At 55.0% G+C, this 14,810-nt stretch overlaps 2 protein-coding genes across 5 annotated transcripts in view; one reads left to right on the top strand and one right to left on the bottom strand.

Annotated features, from left to right (window-relative positions):
• LOC122474681 (DAB2 interacting protein) overlaps positions 1-277 on the bottom strand; it is a 188,312-nt gene extending 188,035 nt beyond the window's left edge. Inside the window, exon 1 of the mRNA XM_043565706.1 lies at positions 177-277. Coding sequence (XP_043421641.1) covers positions 177-216 — 40 coding nt within the window. The 5' untranslated portion in view covers positions 217-277. The remainder of the gene's footprint in view (positions 1-176) is intronic.
• Positions 278-325: 48 nt separating this feature from the next.
• Positions 326-5,182, top strand: LOC122474683. Of its 4 annotated transcripts, none has more exons than XM_043565718.1 (4): positions 326-554; positions 772-929; positions 4,050-4,233; positions 4,752-5,182. In XM_043565718.1, the coding sequence occupies exons 1-4, from the start codon at positions 326-328 to the stop codon at positions 4,877-4,879; spliced, it is 699 nt and encodes a 232-aa protein (XP_043421653.1). In that variant the 3' UTR covers positions 4,880-5,182. The 4 variants fall into 4 exon arrangements, with proteins under 4 accessions (XP_043421653.1, XP_043421654.1, XP_043421652.1 ...); XM_043565719.1 differs by having other exon boundaries at positions 4,605-5,182; XM_043565717.1 differs by having other exon boundaries at positions 4,327-5,182.
• The last annotated feature ends 9,628 nt before the right edge of the window (positions 5,183-14,810 follow it).

Genomic DNA, 14,810 nt, shown 5'->3' with positions numbered 1-14,810 from the left:
TGCCCCCCGAACCCCGGGCACCCGTGCCCACCCCCAGGCCCCAAGAGCAGACAGTGCCCAGCCACCCGACAGCCTCCCCCCATCAACTCGGATTCCTGCAGCAAGCAGAGAAAAGTGCCGAGCAGCTCTGTTGAATCCCCAACTCTGCCACTTTGCAGGGGCCAGAGCCTTCTTACCGTAGGAGTCGTCTTGGTCCAGGAGGGAATCGGGCTCCATGGCGAATGGGCCCCCAGCCCCTGGCCCCACCTGATTTATGAACCAAGGCTGTCTCCATGAGCGTCTGGGTTTCTCCTTTTGTATTCCATCTGGCGGTTTTTCCAACTAGATGACTGGGTATTCCTGCAAGCAGGCCCCTCTCCAGCCCTCGCCTTCATACAGTACATTTAAAGTAGCAGTAACCTCTTTTTCCTCCCCCCGCAGCCGGGCTGGAAACATTAGAAGGGACCGAGGCAGCGAGATGTCTAAAATAGGAAGACGCCGGGAAGATTGGCCTGGCTGCCGGCGACGCTGGCTGCGGGGATCTGGCCCGGCTGTGCAGACGGAAAAGCTAAGAGGTAAGGCTGAGCTGGGGCTTAGCATCTGGAAGCTGGCTCGGAGGGGGTGGGGGGGGTGGGGGCCAGGGTCTGTGGCGGGGCCGGGGGGGTGGGGGCAGGCTGACCCACCCGTGGGCGGGGATGGATGGTGGGTCTCCTGTGTTCACCGCACAGCGCCCAAACCCCAGGGGCTTCTCCCAGGCCCTGCTGGAACCTCCCACTCAAATCTGTTCCACAGACATTTCCTGCAGTGTGGGGGGTGCAGAATTGACTCATCCATCCATTCAGTTAGTCATTAACTTTTTCCTGAGCATCTACTCCACGCCAGACACCGTGCCTGGAGCCGGGTTTCCAGCGGGGAACAAGGCGCAGGGCCTCACCTCACGGAGCTCACGGGTCAGCGGGGCATTGCAAAGCGGTGGTGGGGGAAGTGCCGCAGAAACATGCAATGGGGGTGCCTCACCTGCCTGTGGGAGGTAGTCAGGGCAGGCTTCCCGGAGGAATGGGCGTCTGAGGATGATAGGAATCGGTCAGGTGAAGGCGGGAACGAGGGAAACATATGCCAGGTGGAGGGAGCAGCCTGTGCAGAAACCTTGAGCCGAGGTTCAAGGGCGGGGTGTTTAGTGCCCCCGCATGCGTTCCGGGTGGTTGAACTTCAGCAGTGGCCGAAGGAGAGGTAGGGCAGACAGGGGGAGTCGGGAGAGGGTCAGGCAGGGCCTCACAAGGACGCTCTCAGGCCTGCCCCTGAGGATGGTCCATGGGAGTGACACATCCCAGGCTGTCCTATAGAAAGGCCTCCCTGGCCCCTGTCACAGCAGGACCAGCTGGAACGCCGGGCACCCCACTCGGAGCAGCCACCTGAGCGGAGCTCTCTTCTGGGCATTTACCTGCATCGTCTCACACACCGCTCTGTGACCCTTTGGCAGAAACTCTGGCTGTCCTGTTTTACAGGACGGTGCAGCTCAGACGGGGCAAGTGACTTGTCCAAGGCTGTGGGTGGCCTCCAGGGCAGGCCTGGACCCCAGAGAGGTTACAGCCTTGGTGCTGGGGGGCCGGGGGAGTAATTCATTCGATCTGCGTTAGACCCAGAATACAGACCAAGGCCATAGGCTTGTGGGAGAAGTGTGCCATTTTGGCCCAATCAGGGAAGGCTGCCTGGGTGAGGAGGCATGTGAACTGGACAGAGGGGCTGAGCAGGGGAAGGTGAGGGCATCCCAGGCAGAGGGGATGGAGGCAGGAAGGCAGCATGCGATGGGAATGACGAGTCTGGGAGAATGTCGGGGAGATGGGCTGGTGGGGGCTGGAGTGAGAACAGGTCATGACAGCCTCGGAGCGTCGGCTCCGTTCAGCTGGCATCGGGCAGCCTCAGAAGGCATTCTAGAGAGCGGCCTCCTTTCCAAGGAATGCTGGGTAGTCCCGCCAGCTGCCCCTTCCCAGTCTTCATAATGCTCTGCACTTAGAGCAGGAGAACGTTCTCATACACGAAAGAAAGGTAGGAAGGAAGGAAGGAAGGAAGGAAGGAAGGAAGGAAGGGGGGAAGGGGGGAAGGGAAGGCTTTCTGCCCCACAGCACTGTGAGAACGTGAGAAGATGTGCCTTGATGACCAGCTTGTTGGAGACACGGCACTGGTGCTGAGGCAGAGGGGACATCAAGAGGAAGGAGCCGGGGGACAGGGAGACAAGCTGGGAGGCTGGCGGGAGGGGCCGGGCCAGGGGTGGCAGGGAGGAAGGTAACCCCCCGGGCCCCTCGCAGCCGCCTTGTGTCGCCCAGCTAGTGGCTGCTGACGTGGTCACGGCCCAGCCTCCGGGTCACCCTTGCCCCCTCCGTTCCAACCTTGGCTGCCAGCGATGATCCAGGCTTCCAACCTCCCGCTGCCTTAATTACAGGGAGGCCGGGCCCTCCCCAGGCAGCGGCAGGCACTTCCCTCCCTGGCACGTGCTTTCTCATGGGTCAGGATCAGAGTTGGGTTAGACGGGCGGCTCCCACCTTTCCAATCCATTTCTCTGTTTTGATGAATCAGATATGTTTTGGTGTAACCAGAGCTCTGAGCTCAGGGATTCCTTTACAGCAAACGTGTTACGGGCACGGGGCTCCATGTCCTTCCCGTGGGGACACAACAATGCAAACGGATCCGTCTCCTCCTGTTTGGACCCCATTTGCCTGCTTTGAGCCACTGCCCTCCTGATGGACACCTAGGTTGTCGCCGGTCATTCAGGATGTGACAGACAACACTGGGAGGAGTATCTAGAACATGCTCTGTGCACGTCTGTCTCACGACCTCCCTAGGGTAAAACCCCAGATGTGAAATGTCCAGGTCAAAAAGTGCCAGCATTTGGGCACTCCTAGAGTGGCGACAGAGGGCACTCGAACTCCATCTGGTTCTTTGACTCAGTCCGCCCACAGTTCTGGGGTGCCGATTGCGTGCCCGGCTCTATGTCGGGGGCTGGGGTGGCCTCGTCCCTGCTCTTGCAGCCGGGGGAGATACATACAGTGTCAGAGAGGAGTGCTCATCAGAGAGCTAAGCAAGGCCACGTGACAGAGCAGGACAGAGCGCTGCAAGGCATGCAGCCAGGTGGTCGGGGAGACACCTCTGAGGGGGTGACCTCTGAGCAGGGACCTGACCGGCATGTTAGTGGGGGGAAAGCAACTAGCAGGGGGCAAAGCTACTGAAAAGACCCTGAGGCGGGAGTGATCGTGGCAAGCTGAAGGGGCAGAGCAACGGCCAGCGTGTCTGGGTCTGGGTGGACAGTCAGGGGAAGAGTCCGAGGCAAGAGAAAGGCTACAGAGGCCACTTCATGGAGGGCCTTGTGGCCAGGGGAGCGTGGGAGCCACAGCGGGCTGAAGCGGGACAGTGACATGAAAGGCTGCTGCGAGCAAAGTGGCCCAAGGAGGGCCAGAGTGGATGCAGGGAGACAGAGGGGACGAAGAAGGACAGATGCACTCAGGATACGTGTAGGGCCCTGGGTGCTGCTGGACAATCAGACACAGAGGAAGGGACAAGAGACAGTCCAGGAGGACTCTGAGACTTGCGGATTGTTCAGGGAGCCGGGAGGAGGCCCGGGAGGAGAGGGTTTGAGGATGGAGATGTGGAACTGTGTGGTGGGAAATCGACACAGACACATGGAGATGTCCCAGAGGCCCTGGGTGGAGCTGGGCGGGGCAGTGGGGCCAGTGGGTCTAGACCCGGGAGCTAGGGCTCCGGACACAGCCCAGTGCACCAGCCCCCTTGTGAGGCCCGGCTCCAGCGGCAGCGGGAACCCCCTGGCTCCAGACGTGACCTGTCGCTCTGTGTAGCGAAAGGGAACTAAGTAGTCGCTGATGGCAGCTGGCCCCAAGTCCTGGCTCCGAGCAGGGACGTCACCAAGCAGGGGCCGGAGGAGGGGGAGCCTGACGCTGGGCACCTGGTGGTCAGCTTGTTCATTGCCTTCCCTGCTGGGGAGGGTGAGGCCAGCAGGCTGGCATGGGGATGATCCTATATCTGCCCCGTTCACTCTCTCTGCCCCGGCCACACCCTAGGCTGGACTGAGCCGGGGAGCCAGAAGCCTACAAGAAGAATTGAAACCCAGGGATCTGAAAGCTGGAAGAGTGTACGTACAAGGAGCCATCTGGTCAGCAGAATCAGGAAAGCCTTTGCAGAGGAGGGGCCAGCCCAACTGGACGGTGAGGGATGAAGAGGAGTTCGCCAAGGCAGATGCAAGGGGTAAGGGCAGGCAACACGACTGCAAGGCCTACCCAACATTCTGGGCCAGGAGGGCTTTCAAGTTCTTTTCTGTCCTGCGTTCTGATTTTCTAGCTGAATCCTGCTGTCAAAGCCTAAATGGAGCCCGTGGGGAGCCCACAGCGTCCAGCTCCTCCCGGGTCTCCGAGCTGACCCAGAATAGCCCGTTTCTAGAACACAAACAGATGGAGGCCAGGGGTGGCCTCCTGGAGCCTGGAGGTCCGTCCTGGAGCATCCTGGCTGGGTTTCTCGGGCGAGGACAGCTAAGCTGAGCAGGTCCAGATCCCAGCTCCCCATTTACCAGCAAGTGACTCCGCTTCTCAGTGCTTTTGTTTCCTCATCTGTAATTGTAGCATAAGGACGGTCCCAGGTCCCCAGAGGGCTGGCAGGAGAACCGAGTTAATGCAGATGGAACTTACAACCCTCTTCCCTCCTCCTCTCCTCTCTCCCTCCGCTTTCTCCCCTCCTTCCCCCTCTCCTGTTCCCCTCCCTCCTCCCAGACCCCTCCCTCCCTCTCTCCTTCCCCCACAGCCCCACTGGACTGCCTTTTGTAAGAGACCTCTATGGCTGTGTCACCAGGAGGCCTAGACCTAGGCCATTTCCTCTGCCCAGACCGAGGTTCCCCTAGAGCCTCACCCCTTCTTTATTAAGGTCTCTGGTCAAATGCCGACTCCCTGACCGCCTTCTCTAAGATATCCTGCCCCGCCCCCTCCTCCTCACTCTATATGCACCCCTGCCCTCCCCCACACCTGAGTTTTCTTCCTGGCCCTTAGCATACCGTGTGACATTATATTATATATTTATTTATGTATTGTCTTCTGCCCTGGCTTCCGTGCAACCTCCATGCCGTACCCCCAGCACCTGGAACAGTGCCCAGTGCAGTGGACCCCTAATAACTATGCACGGAATGAAATATTTGTGGAAGAACTAAGCATTAGCTATAATTGTTATTTTTCGCCACTGCCTCCTGTCTTGATTTAGGAGCGAACGATCAGGGAGCTCTCACCGAGGACCAGAGCCTGTGTCTCCCGACGTGTGTATCTCCCAGTATCTTAATGCTTATCTGGTTGGACTGGTCCTCCCTTCTCCTTAAAAGGCTGGGCACCAGGAGGGAAAACAGAGGGTTTTCTACTGGGGGGGGGGGGGGGTGGGGGGAGGGGCACGTACTTTGAGCCTGGCATTCTCCATGCATCTCCCTCATCAACTTCCCAAGAAAGGTTTTCTGAGTCCCATTTCACAGATGGGAACACTGAGAGGCGACACCACGTCGCAGAGCAGTGGCAGAACTGAGGCTTGAGGGCGTGTCTGCCCAGTAGGAAGGCCCCAACGGCCCCCCTGTAGCACCCAAGTGGTGCCTCCTGGGGTGTGACTGGGTGGGGGTGGCAGGGAGGCTCGGAGATGGGGCAGGGCCAGCCTTTGGTGGCTTCACATTACGTCCAAGCAACCGCCCTTGACCATCTCCTGTGCTTAAGGAAAGGGGTGGTTCTGCTTTTGTGGCTCATTTAAAGGCCCCAAAACTGAGGGCTGGCATCTTTTCACAAGTCATGAGGCAGCCAGCAGGGAGGAGGGCGCATTACAGGCTGGCCCTGTCATCAGCTCCACAGGGCGAGGAGGGGCTGGTCTCTTCCTGATGACGGCAGCTCCCTGTGTCCACAGGGCCCTTGTGAGTTTCCGTGTGCTCTTAGAGAACCCTGAGCACGTCCTGGGGGGAGCCCAAAATGTTCACCAAGCTCACGCAGCCAAGAAGTGGTAGCAGCAAGGCCCCAAATCTGGAGCCGGATTAGAAACCTGAGTCCTTTGTGGCCCTGTTGGGAAGGTTAAGCAACTTGCCCCCGGTGGTCACGGCAGGCTCTGAGGCCGGACTCTCGACCACAGTGCACTGTGGGTTTTTCATGCTGCACAAATGTGAGGCCGAATTATCATTAAAGAACCTCAAACCTTTTCCGGAAGAAGGCAAGCTCTAAACACATGCCTGGAGTTGGGGGTTTCCAGGGCGGAGAGCACGGGGGACGGTGGCCAGAGTCCCCGAAGCTCCGTGAAGTCATTGATTTTGTGACGAACTGTGGGGCTCCATGGAGAACTGTGGGGCTCCCGGCTGCTGGGTCCCAGGGCCCTGCCTCAGGCCTCAGGTTCCGTCCGGGAAGCCCTGGAGATGCTGGCACACACGGCCGGCGGGCAGCAGGGTGAGACACGGGGGGGCAGAAAACGAGGGGGTTCTTCAGCGGCCAGCAAGGATAGTGCTCTCTTCTCCCCAAACCCCCAGATCGTGCCTGGCACCAAAGCGCCTGGTCATTGCCCTGAGAGAACCCCAGGCCCCCAAGAGCCCCAGGTCGGAGGCTCATCCAGTACAGCGTCCCGAGAGGACAGGAGTCTCCTCCATAATATTCTTGATCCAACCTCGGCTTGCTTACCTCCCAGCATGGGGAACTCACTCTCCACCAGGCTGACTCCAACTGACTCCAAAGTGAGGTCCCCACTCAGCGGAATCATGCTGTGTCCTCCTGGTCCTACTTTGCCCTCCATGGTCACGTGCAGTGATTCTGCCCTGGGGGAAGCCCCTAGGATCATCAGAACCACCCCCCCCCCCCCGGCCATGAGCTCAGCTCTCTGCACTCCACCTGACCCTCACCCCCCACTCCCAACCCCATGCTTCCTGGCTAGTTTTCAGGTTTTGTGGTGAGTCAGGGAAAAAAAACCCAAGAAGCCTGGAAGCATTTTACCCACACAGCAATGACAGCAGTCCGTGCAATTCAGCAAACTTTAACCAGAGACTATGTCAAGCGCTGGAGACCCAGGAATGAATCAGTCCCTGTCCGTGAGGAGCCCCTAGGGGTGGGAGGGTAGAGAGACCTACCTGGGCGTCAGCCAGAAGGGGGGATCAGCAGATCCTCGTCACAGGCGGGTTTGAAACGATCTTTCAGGATGGCTAGTTTTCCAGCGGGAAGACACGGGGAGGTGGCAGAGAGAGAGAACGTACAGGGCACATGGATCCAAGAACAAAAGCCAAGTAGTGGGGCCACACAGCTGACTGATTTGCTTGGGACAGAAGATATCAGGCATCAGCAAACCTTCTCTGCAAAGGGCCAGAGAGTAAATATTTGGGGTTTTGCAGGCCAGACAGTCTCTGTTGTATTTTCTCAGCTCCACTGCCAGAGCTCAGAAGCAGCCATACATGACATATAAATGAGTAAGTGTGGCTGTGTTCCAACAAAACTTTGTCGACAATGAAATGTGGATGTCACATAATTTTCTTGTGTCATAAAATATTATTCTTCTTTTGATTATTCCCCAGCCACTTAAAAATGTGAAAAGCATTCTTAGCCCACAGGCTATACAAAAACAAGTGACGGGCCGAGTACTTTGCTGACCCCGTGCTATACGTGTTTGGGAATACTGGGAGACTGTGCTCAAAAGTTGGGTGGAAGTGAGCCTTGAATGCCAGGGTGAGGCTTTCGAGGTTGGTTTGGTCAGAGCTTGGTTACGGATCCCACACCCACCGCCCTGGGTGAACTCGCCACTAACCCACCCACCTACCTTCCCACCCAACCCGACTGCCATCGAGCCATCAGAAGCCAGAAAAATGTATGTTCGGATCAAGTGCTGAAATGTACAACAGGACAACCGTTAACAGAAAAGTTGATAAAGTATACAGACTAACCAGGAAATTTCCCTTCCAATTCCACTGTGTGCCCAGTGGGGACTGTGTTTAGGAGGTGGGTGAGTGTGAGCCCAGCCTCTTTCCTATGCACTCGTACACATGGACACCACACACACACACACACACACACACACACACACACACGGAGCGTGTGTTTACCCATATCACACACAGCTCGTTTTATATGATTGTTCCTTGTCACTTAGCAACTCAACTCCACATGTTCCTTTCTCAGCACATGGATGCATCCTCTTTGACTCTTGTCCTGGCCACCGAGCACGGTGTGGTGGGCCATGCTCCACTGAGGGTCGAGCAGGCTGGTCCGCCGTCACCCTCTCGGCACCCATACCCATCTCTGCACACCAGTTGCTAGCATCCCTGTTGCAGAGATTCTCAGCAGCAGAAGCACTGGCTCAAAAGGCGCGAGTACTCACAATGTGCATCGGTATGGCATCCTGGAGCACTTTCTCCTTGCTGCTGGGAATAAGCATTGCAAATCCTCTGGAGCCTGGGGAGTCCGTGAGGGGCCAGTCAGGATCTGCAACCTCAGAATCTCAAGCGCTCCTAAAGGACTCCGGGCTCCAGGTGGACAGACCTGCCTCCTCTTGCAGAGTCAGGCCCGAGACAACACCTGCCTGTCAACACCTTGATCCATCCCCCCGTCTACCTATCCACATATCCACCCACCCACCCACCTACCTGTCCCTCTATCCTTCCATCCTCCCATCCGCCCACCCACCCACCCCTCTACTCACCTACCTATCCATCCATCCATCCATCCATCCCTCTCTCCCTCCCTCCATCCACCCACCCATCTATCCATTCACCTACTCATCCATCCATCCATCCACCATCCATCCCTCCCTCCACCTACCCCTTCACCCATCTACCCACCCCTCTACCATCTACCCATCCATCCATCCATCCATCCCTCTCTCCCTCCCTCCATCCACCCACCCATCCATCTATCCATTCACCTACTCATCCATCCATCCATCCATCCACCATCCATCCCTCCCTCCACCTACCCCTTCACCCATCTACCCACCCCTCTACCCATCTACCTATCCATCCATCCATCCTTCCTTCCCTCCCTCCCTCCCTCCCTCCACTTACCCACCCACCCACTTGTCCATCTATCCCTTCACCCTCCCATCCACCCACCCTCCCACCCCTCTACCCATCTACCTATCCATCCATCCATCCATCCATCCCTCTCTCCCTCCCTCCATCCACCCACCCATCCATCTATCCATTCACCTACTCGTCCGTCCATCCATCCATCCATCCATCCCTCCCTCCCTCCACCTACCCCTTCACCCATCTACCCATCCCTCTACCCTTCTACCTACTCATCCATCCATCCATCCCTCTCTCCCTCCCTCCCTCCATCCACCCACCCATCCACCTCCCCATCCACCCACTTATCCATCTATCCCTTCACCCTCCCATCCACCCATCCACTGATCCATCCTTCTCTCCCTCCCTCCATCCACCCACCCATCCACCTCCCCATTCACCTATGCATCCCTCCTTCCCACCCTCCCTCCTTCTCTCCCTCCCTCTATCCATCCATCCATCCATCCACACATCCACTCATTCAGTGTTTGTTGAACACTAATGGTGGCTTGAGTACTCCGGTGGTGGTGGTGAATGCAACCATATCCCTACCTTTTTAGTCTTCACCGTCTAGAGAAGGAGAGTGTCTGCGTGCCAGATACTGAGACTATAGCAAGGAACACAAGAGAAACATATCCCTGTCCCCCGGATTTACATTCTAGTGGAGGAGACATAATGAACACCTATGATATGCTGGGTGGTGATAGGGCAGAGGGAAGGGGCTAGGAATTCCTGGGAGTCAGTCTGCGCGCTGAGCAGAGATCTGACAGCAGTGAAGGAGGAGCTGTGCAGATATGGCAGCAGGGAGTATCAAAGGCAGAGGGAACAGCCAGTGTGAAGGCCCAGAGGCGGGGATGTTCAGGGAACGGCACTGAGGTGGGGGAAGAGCAGGTTATCTCCCGAAGTTCTTGGCAAGGAAGGGTTTGGCTGTGACTCTGAGTGACAAAGGGGCCTGTAGAAGTTCCGGGACGGGAGGGGGGGGGGGGGTGACCTGACTTACAGGTTGGCGTCTGGGTTGGGAATAGATCATACGGGGCCGGAGCTGAGGCGGGGAGATGGGTCAGGAGGCCACTGAACTTGACCCAGCAAGAGATACTGGACCAGATGGTGGGGCGGGGGTGGTGAGAGGGGAGGACTCAGGTATGTCTGGAAGGCAGCTGCGAGCCTTCCTCGTGGACCGGATGTGGGGTGGTCCCGGATGGGGGAACGGGGCTATAGAAGAGGAATGGGCTGCAGGAAGGGAGTCTGAATGGGGAGCTGGACCGAACTCGCTAAGCTGGAGGCGAGGAGTGCAGAGGTGAGGAGCAGGTCAGAGGGTGGAGACGGACGCTCGGGAGCCGTGGGATTTAAAGCCCGGTGCCTGGATGCCAGCATCGAGGGAGAGAGGAGGTGGAGAACAGAGGGGGGCCGGGCACCCAGTCGTGGGCGTGCCAACAGCGGCAGGCAAGGAGGTGAGGAAGAGTTTGTCAGGAGAACTGAGAAGGGGCAGCCAGGGAGCAGGACGAGGGCCCACAGAGTGGGGACCCGGGAGCCAAGGGAAGAAGAGATTTCCGCAAGGAGGACCAGCTTTTTCAGGTGGCGCTGAACAGCCAAGCGAGACGGGGACACGACACTGACCGCCAGGTTTGGCGACACAGTGCGGCCCCGGGCAGAGACAGGAAAGCCCAGGTAACCGTGGGAGCCCTAAGGAAGGGAACTGGATCTGGGAGGGCTTCCTGGAGGAAGGGGTGCCTCGGCAGGAACCTGAGGGACACAGACACGTTTGCCAGGGAGAAAGCGGATGTCCAGGCTGAGGAGTCAGCACAACGTCAAGGGGAGAGAGTAGTCAGCTTATTTGGGGAACTAAAGTAAGAAAGTCTGGCTGTAACGCGAGTGTGGGAGGGGTGAGGGCCAGATGGGGAGGGAGTGCTGTCCTCGCAGGACCCTGGAGAGATCAGCAAAGCAGCTGGTGGGGTCCTTGATTAGAGACCAGGCTTTCGGGATGGGTGAGTGGTGGGGACGCGGCTGGGGGAGTGAGGAAGCAGCAGGAGAAGCGATCTGGAGAAGGATGATGAATTCAGATGAGTTTAGGGCGCTGAGGGCAGTCAGGGGGGATTCCGACATCAATGTGGCATGTGGGCCGGACCTCGGGGTCTGGGAGGGACCGCATGTGCAGGGGGGATGCTGGGAGAGCGGGGTGGAGCTGAGCCACTCACCCACCTCCTTCTCTGGTGCAGCTCGAGGCCAGCCTGTGGCCAGCTACCCGCTGTGGGCTGGGGAGGGGCGCTGGCAGCCTCTGGCCATTGCGGTCTGTCTTGCCAGGCAGCAGGAGCCCAAAGCCCAGTGGTTCCCCTAAATGGGCTGTTGTCGCCGTGCCCGTCTCTCCCATCTCCGTCCCATCCGCAGCCCACAGAGTGCCTTTGCCACACTCTCAGGCACCTCCAAAGGAAGGGGCGCCCACCATTCCATGCGTGTTCACGAACATTCAAGGAGCAGTGATTCATGGAGCACCTCGCAGATGCCGTCCTGACCTTGGGAGAGCAATGATGACCTAGGTAGACAGCCTTCTGCCCTCAAGGGGCTCACCATCCACTAGGGGAGGCAAACAATAGATGTACAATTAGAGTCAAGTGTAGTGTTTGGAGAGAGAAGCCTGGGGGGCCATTTGGGATCTGAGGGGCTTCTAGGAGGAGGTCCAGAGGATGATGAGTCAGAGTTAGACAAGACGAAATGGGGGCGGAAAAGTATTTGAGTGAAGGGGAACGGCACGCTGAAGGCTCAGAGGTGAGAGAGCATGCCAGGGGGGAGGGAATGAAAAGATTGAGGGTAGTGGAGCACGGGGCACCTCCAGGTGGGGGTGGTTTGAGGGATATGGTGGTGGTAAAGAACCTCCGGAGTCAGGCTTAGGAGCTGGGACTTTCTCCTGAGGGCAATGGGGAGCCATGGAGTGTCTTAAGCAGGCGGTGACATGCTCAGATTTACACGTGGGAGAATTCAGAGACAGAGATCTGAGACACCCAATCTGAGCTCAGAGAGACCCAGGGTCATCTCATCCAAGGCAAGATCCCCTCCACCCTCTCCTAGCTCCCTTGACAGGGGAGATGGGTCAGTATGGCTTGCACACCTCCAGGGGCCTAGAACTCACTACCTCTGGAGATAGGCCCCAACGACGATTTAACAAGCCCTGTGAGGGCCCCACAGGCATGCTCTGGGAACCCAGTCTTGTCACTGGGATACGCGAGGGCATTTAACACGCGCGGCGAGGTGGCTTGGGCGGCACCGCGGCGTGGATAATGGCCTGGCAGCTGGAGCTGGAATGCTCCTGAGCCACCTACGGGGGCGAGTGACTTGTTGCGTGCGCTCCGGATGCCACCTGGTAAGGCTGTCGGCGGGATGCTGAAGAAATAAATCTGTTCATGAAGATGCGCCGCCCCCTCCCCACCGCGACATCACCCCACTCCCTCCCATCACCACCCCCGCCCCTGCCGGGAGCCGCTGAGCCTGCCCCGCCAGCGCCACCGTGTGGGTGAGGCGGGTCACGACAGAAGGCCGGTCACTCAACTCCAGGTCCTAACCGCCGGGCCAGGGATGGAAACCAGCATTGTAACTGGCCTTTCCAGGCTGCAAGGCACGGCGGGTCCTAGTCTCATTACATTTTTTTAAACTTATCTTTCAGAACGGAAATATATTTTCAGACTGTTTGTAATTATTTAAGTAATATATGCTTACTGAAAAAAATATGTGCAAATTCCATAGGTTGTATATAAGGCAGCGTTCAAGCCCCCGCCCCTACAGACCCTCGCTGATTGCATTTTGGCCAACAAGCTTCGAGATTTTCCTCTACAGGAAAAATACACGTATAGATTTCTGTTCATCCTACCTGCTTTCTGTTTCCTTTCTGTTTTCTATGTATACATGTACAAATGAGATCGTATCGTACGTGCCTCGTGTTCTGACAGTTGCTTTGTTTTTCAAATTTATTTGTATTAACCGTAGAGACAAAAAAAATATTTACCTAATATATGTAAAGCACGTGAATCAGGTTGAAGTGAACACTATGTGCCCCCACCCAATTTAAGAACATTTTTATGACCTCTGGATTTTCCTGTGTATGTTACTTTATTTTTCAGTTAAAAACAGATTTTTCTCTCCTTTCTCACCTAACTCTGGATGGATTTGGTGTGGGTTTTTTTTATTAATACGTGTTATCTCTTTATTAGCTTTCCATTCTCTTAGTGCTTACCCTAGAGAGGACAATACGTATCTTTGACTTATTAAAGTCTAGTACAAATTAGTACTCTCACCACTTGCGGGAAAATGCAGGAAACTTAGGCCACTTAAAACTCCATTTACCCCCTCCTGACTTATATGCTACCGTCATCTGGTGCCATCTGGTATTTTAATTCTTTATATATTCAAACTCCACAAGAGGATATTATTATTGTTTTATACAGACAATATTTGTTTAGATTAACCACATATTTTCTCTCTCCTTTGGCCTTCATTTCTTCCTGCATCTCCAAGTTTTCATCTGGGATCCATTTTCTCCCGCCTGAAAACCATCTTTTCCTAATTCCTTTTAGGAATTAGGGGGTGAGCTGGCGACGAATTATTACAGTTTTTATTTGCCTGGACTACCTCTGTCTCACTTTCATTTTCAAAGGGTATTTTTTTTTGCTGAGTATATAGTTTCAGGTTGGCAAGAGAGAGCAAGAAAAAGGGAAAAGTAACAAACAGAAAACAAACAGGAAGATGGGAAACCAAAAGCCAAATATGTCAGCAATTATATTAAATGTAAGCAGATTAAATAGTTCAGTTGAAAGATGAGCATGAACACATTGGATAAAAAGTGAATAAAATTCAATCATATGCTGCTTATAAAATAGACATGTCCAATATAAGAATATAGAAATGAAGAGTGTAGAAGGATGGAAAGTTATAACATAAAATACCAAAAGTAAACTGGTGTAGTTACCTTAATATCAGCAAAAGTAGAGTTTACAGTGAAAAAAAGCAATGCCAAAGATTAAAAGAGCTATTCACAATGGGGAAAAAAAGGTCTAATTTATCAAGCAGATACAAAAATTCTAAACTTGTATGCAACTAATAAGGTAGCCTCAAAATATATAAAGCAAAATTCAAGAAAACTGAAAGGAGAAGTGGACAAATCCACAATCTCTGTTTCAGTATTTGATAGCACAGGCAGATAAAACATTAGTAAAAAACTGCAAATACCTACAGGAACATTATGGGGTGATACTTCATTCCTTTTACTGCATCCTATCAGGTGGCTCAGGATTCTCGTTTGTCTCATTTCTGATAGCTTGATTAAGATGGTGTCTGCTAGGGGGCACCTGGGTGGCTCAGTCGGCTGAGCGTCTGACTTTGGCTCAGGTCATGATCTCATAGTGTGTGAGTTTGAGCCCCACATCGGGCTCTGTGCTGACAGCTTGGAGCCTGGAGCCTGGAGCCTGCTTCAGATTCTGTGTCTTTCTCTCTCTCTGCCCATCCCTTACTAGTACTCTTTCTCTCTCTCTCTCTCTCAAAAATAAATAAAAGCATCACAAATTTTTTTTTAAAGATGGTGTCTGTTAGGCTTCCCCACTGTAAAATTACTTTTTTCCCATTTTTATTCATGGGCATTTTGTGGGGGAGTTACCTTGAAACTCTTTATCAAACCTTCCATTTATTTATTGCTATCAGTGGAGACTCATGGATTCCTGTTCTATTCAGCAGGTTCTATCAGTATGACCAATATTGGTTTATTACTGTCAATATTTTGATGCTCAGATATTTTCAGATG

Source organism: Prionailurus bengalensis, chromosome D4 (genome assembly GCF_016509475.1).
Source record: "Prionailurus bengalensis isolate Pbe53 chromosome D4, Fcat_Pben_1.1_paternal_pri, whole genome shotgun sequence".
NCBI lineage: Eukaryota > Metazoa > Chordata > Mammalia > Carnivora > Felidae > Prionailurus > Prionailurus bengalensis.
The sequence above is the reverse complement of the archived record's forward strand: the minus strand, read 5'-3'. Positions and strand labels throughout refer to the sequence as shown.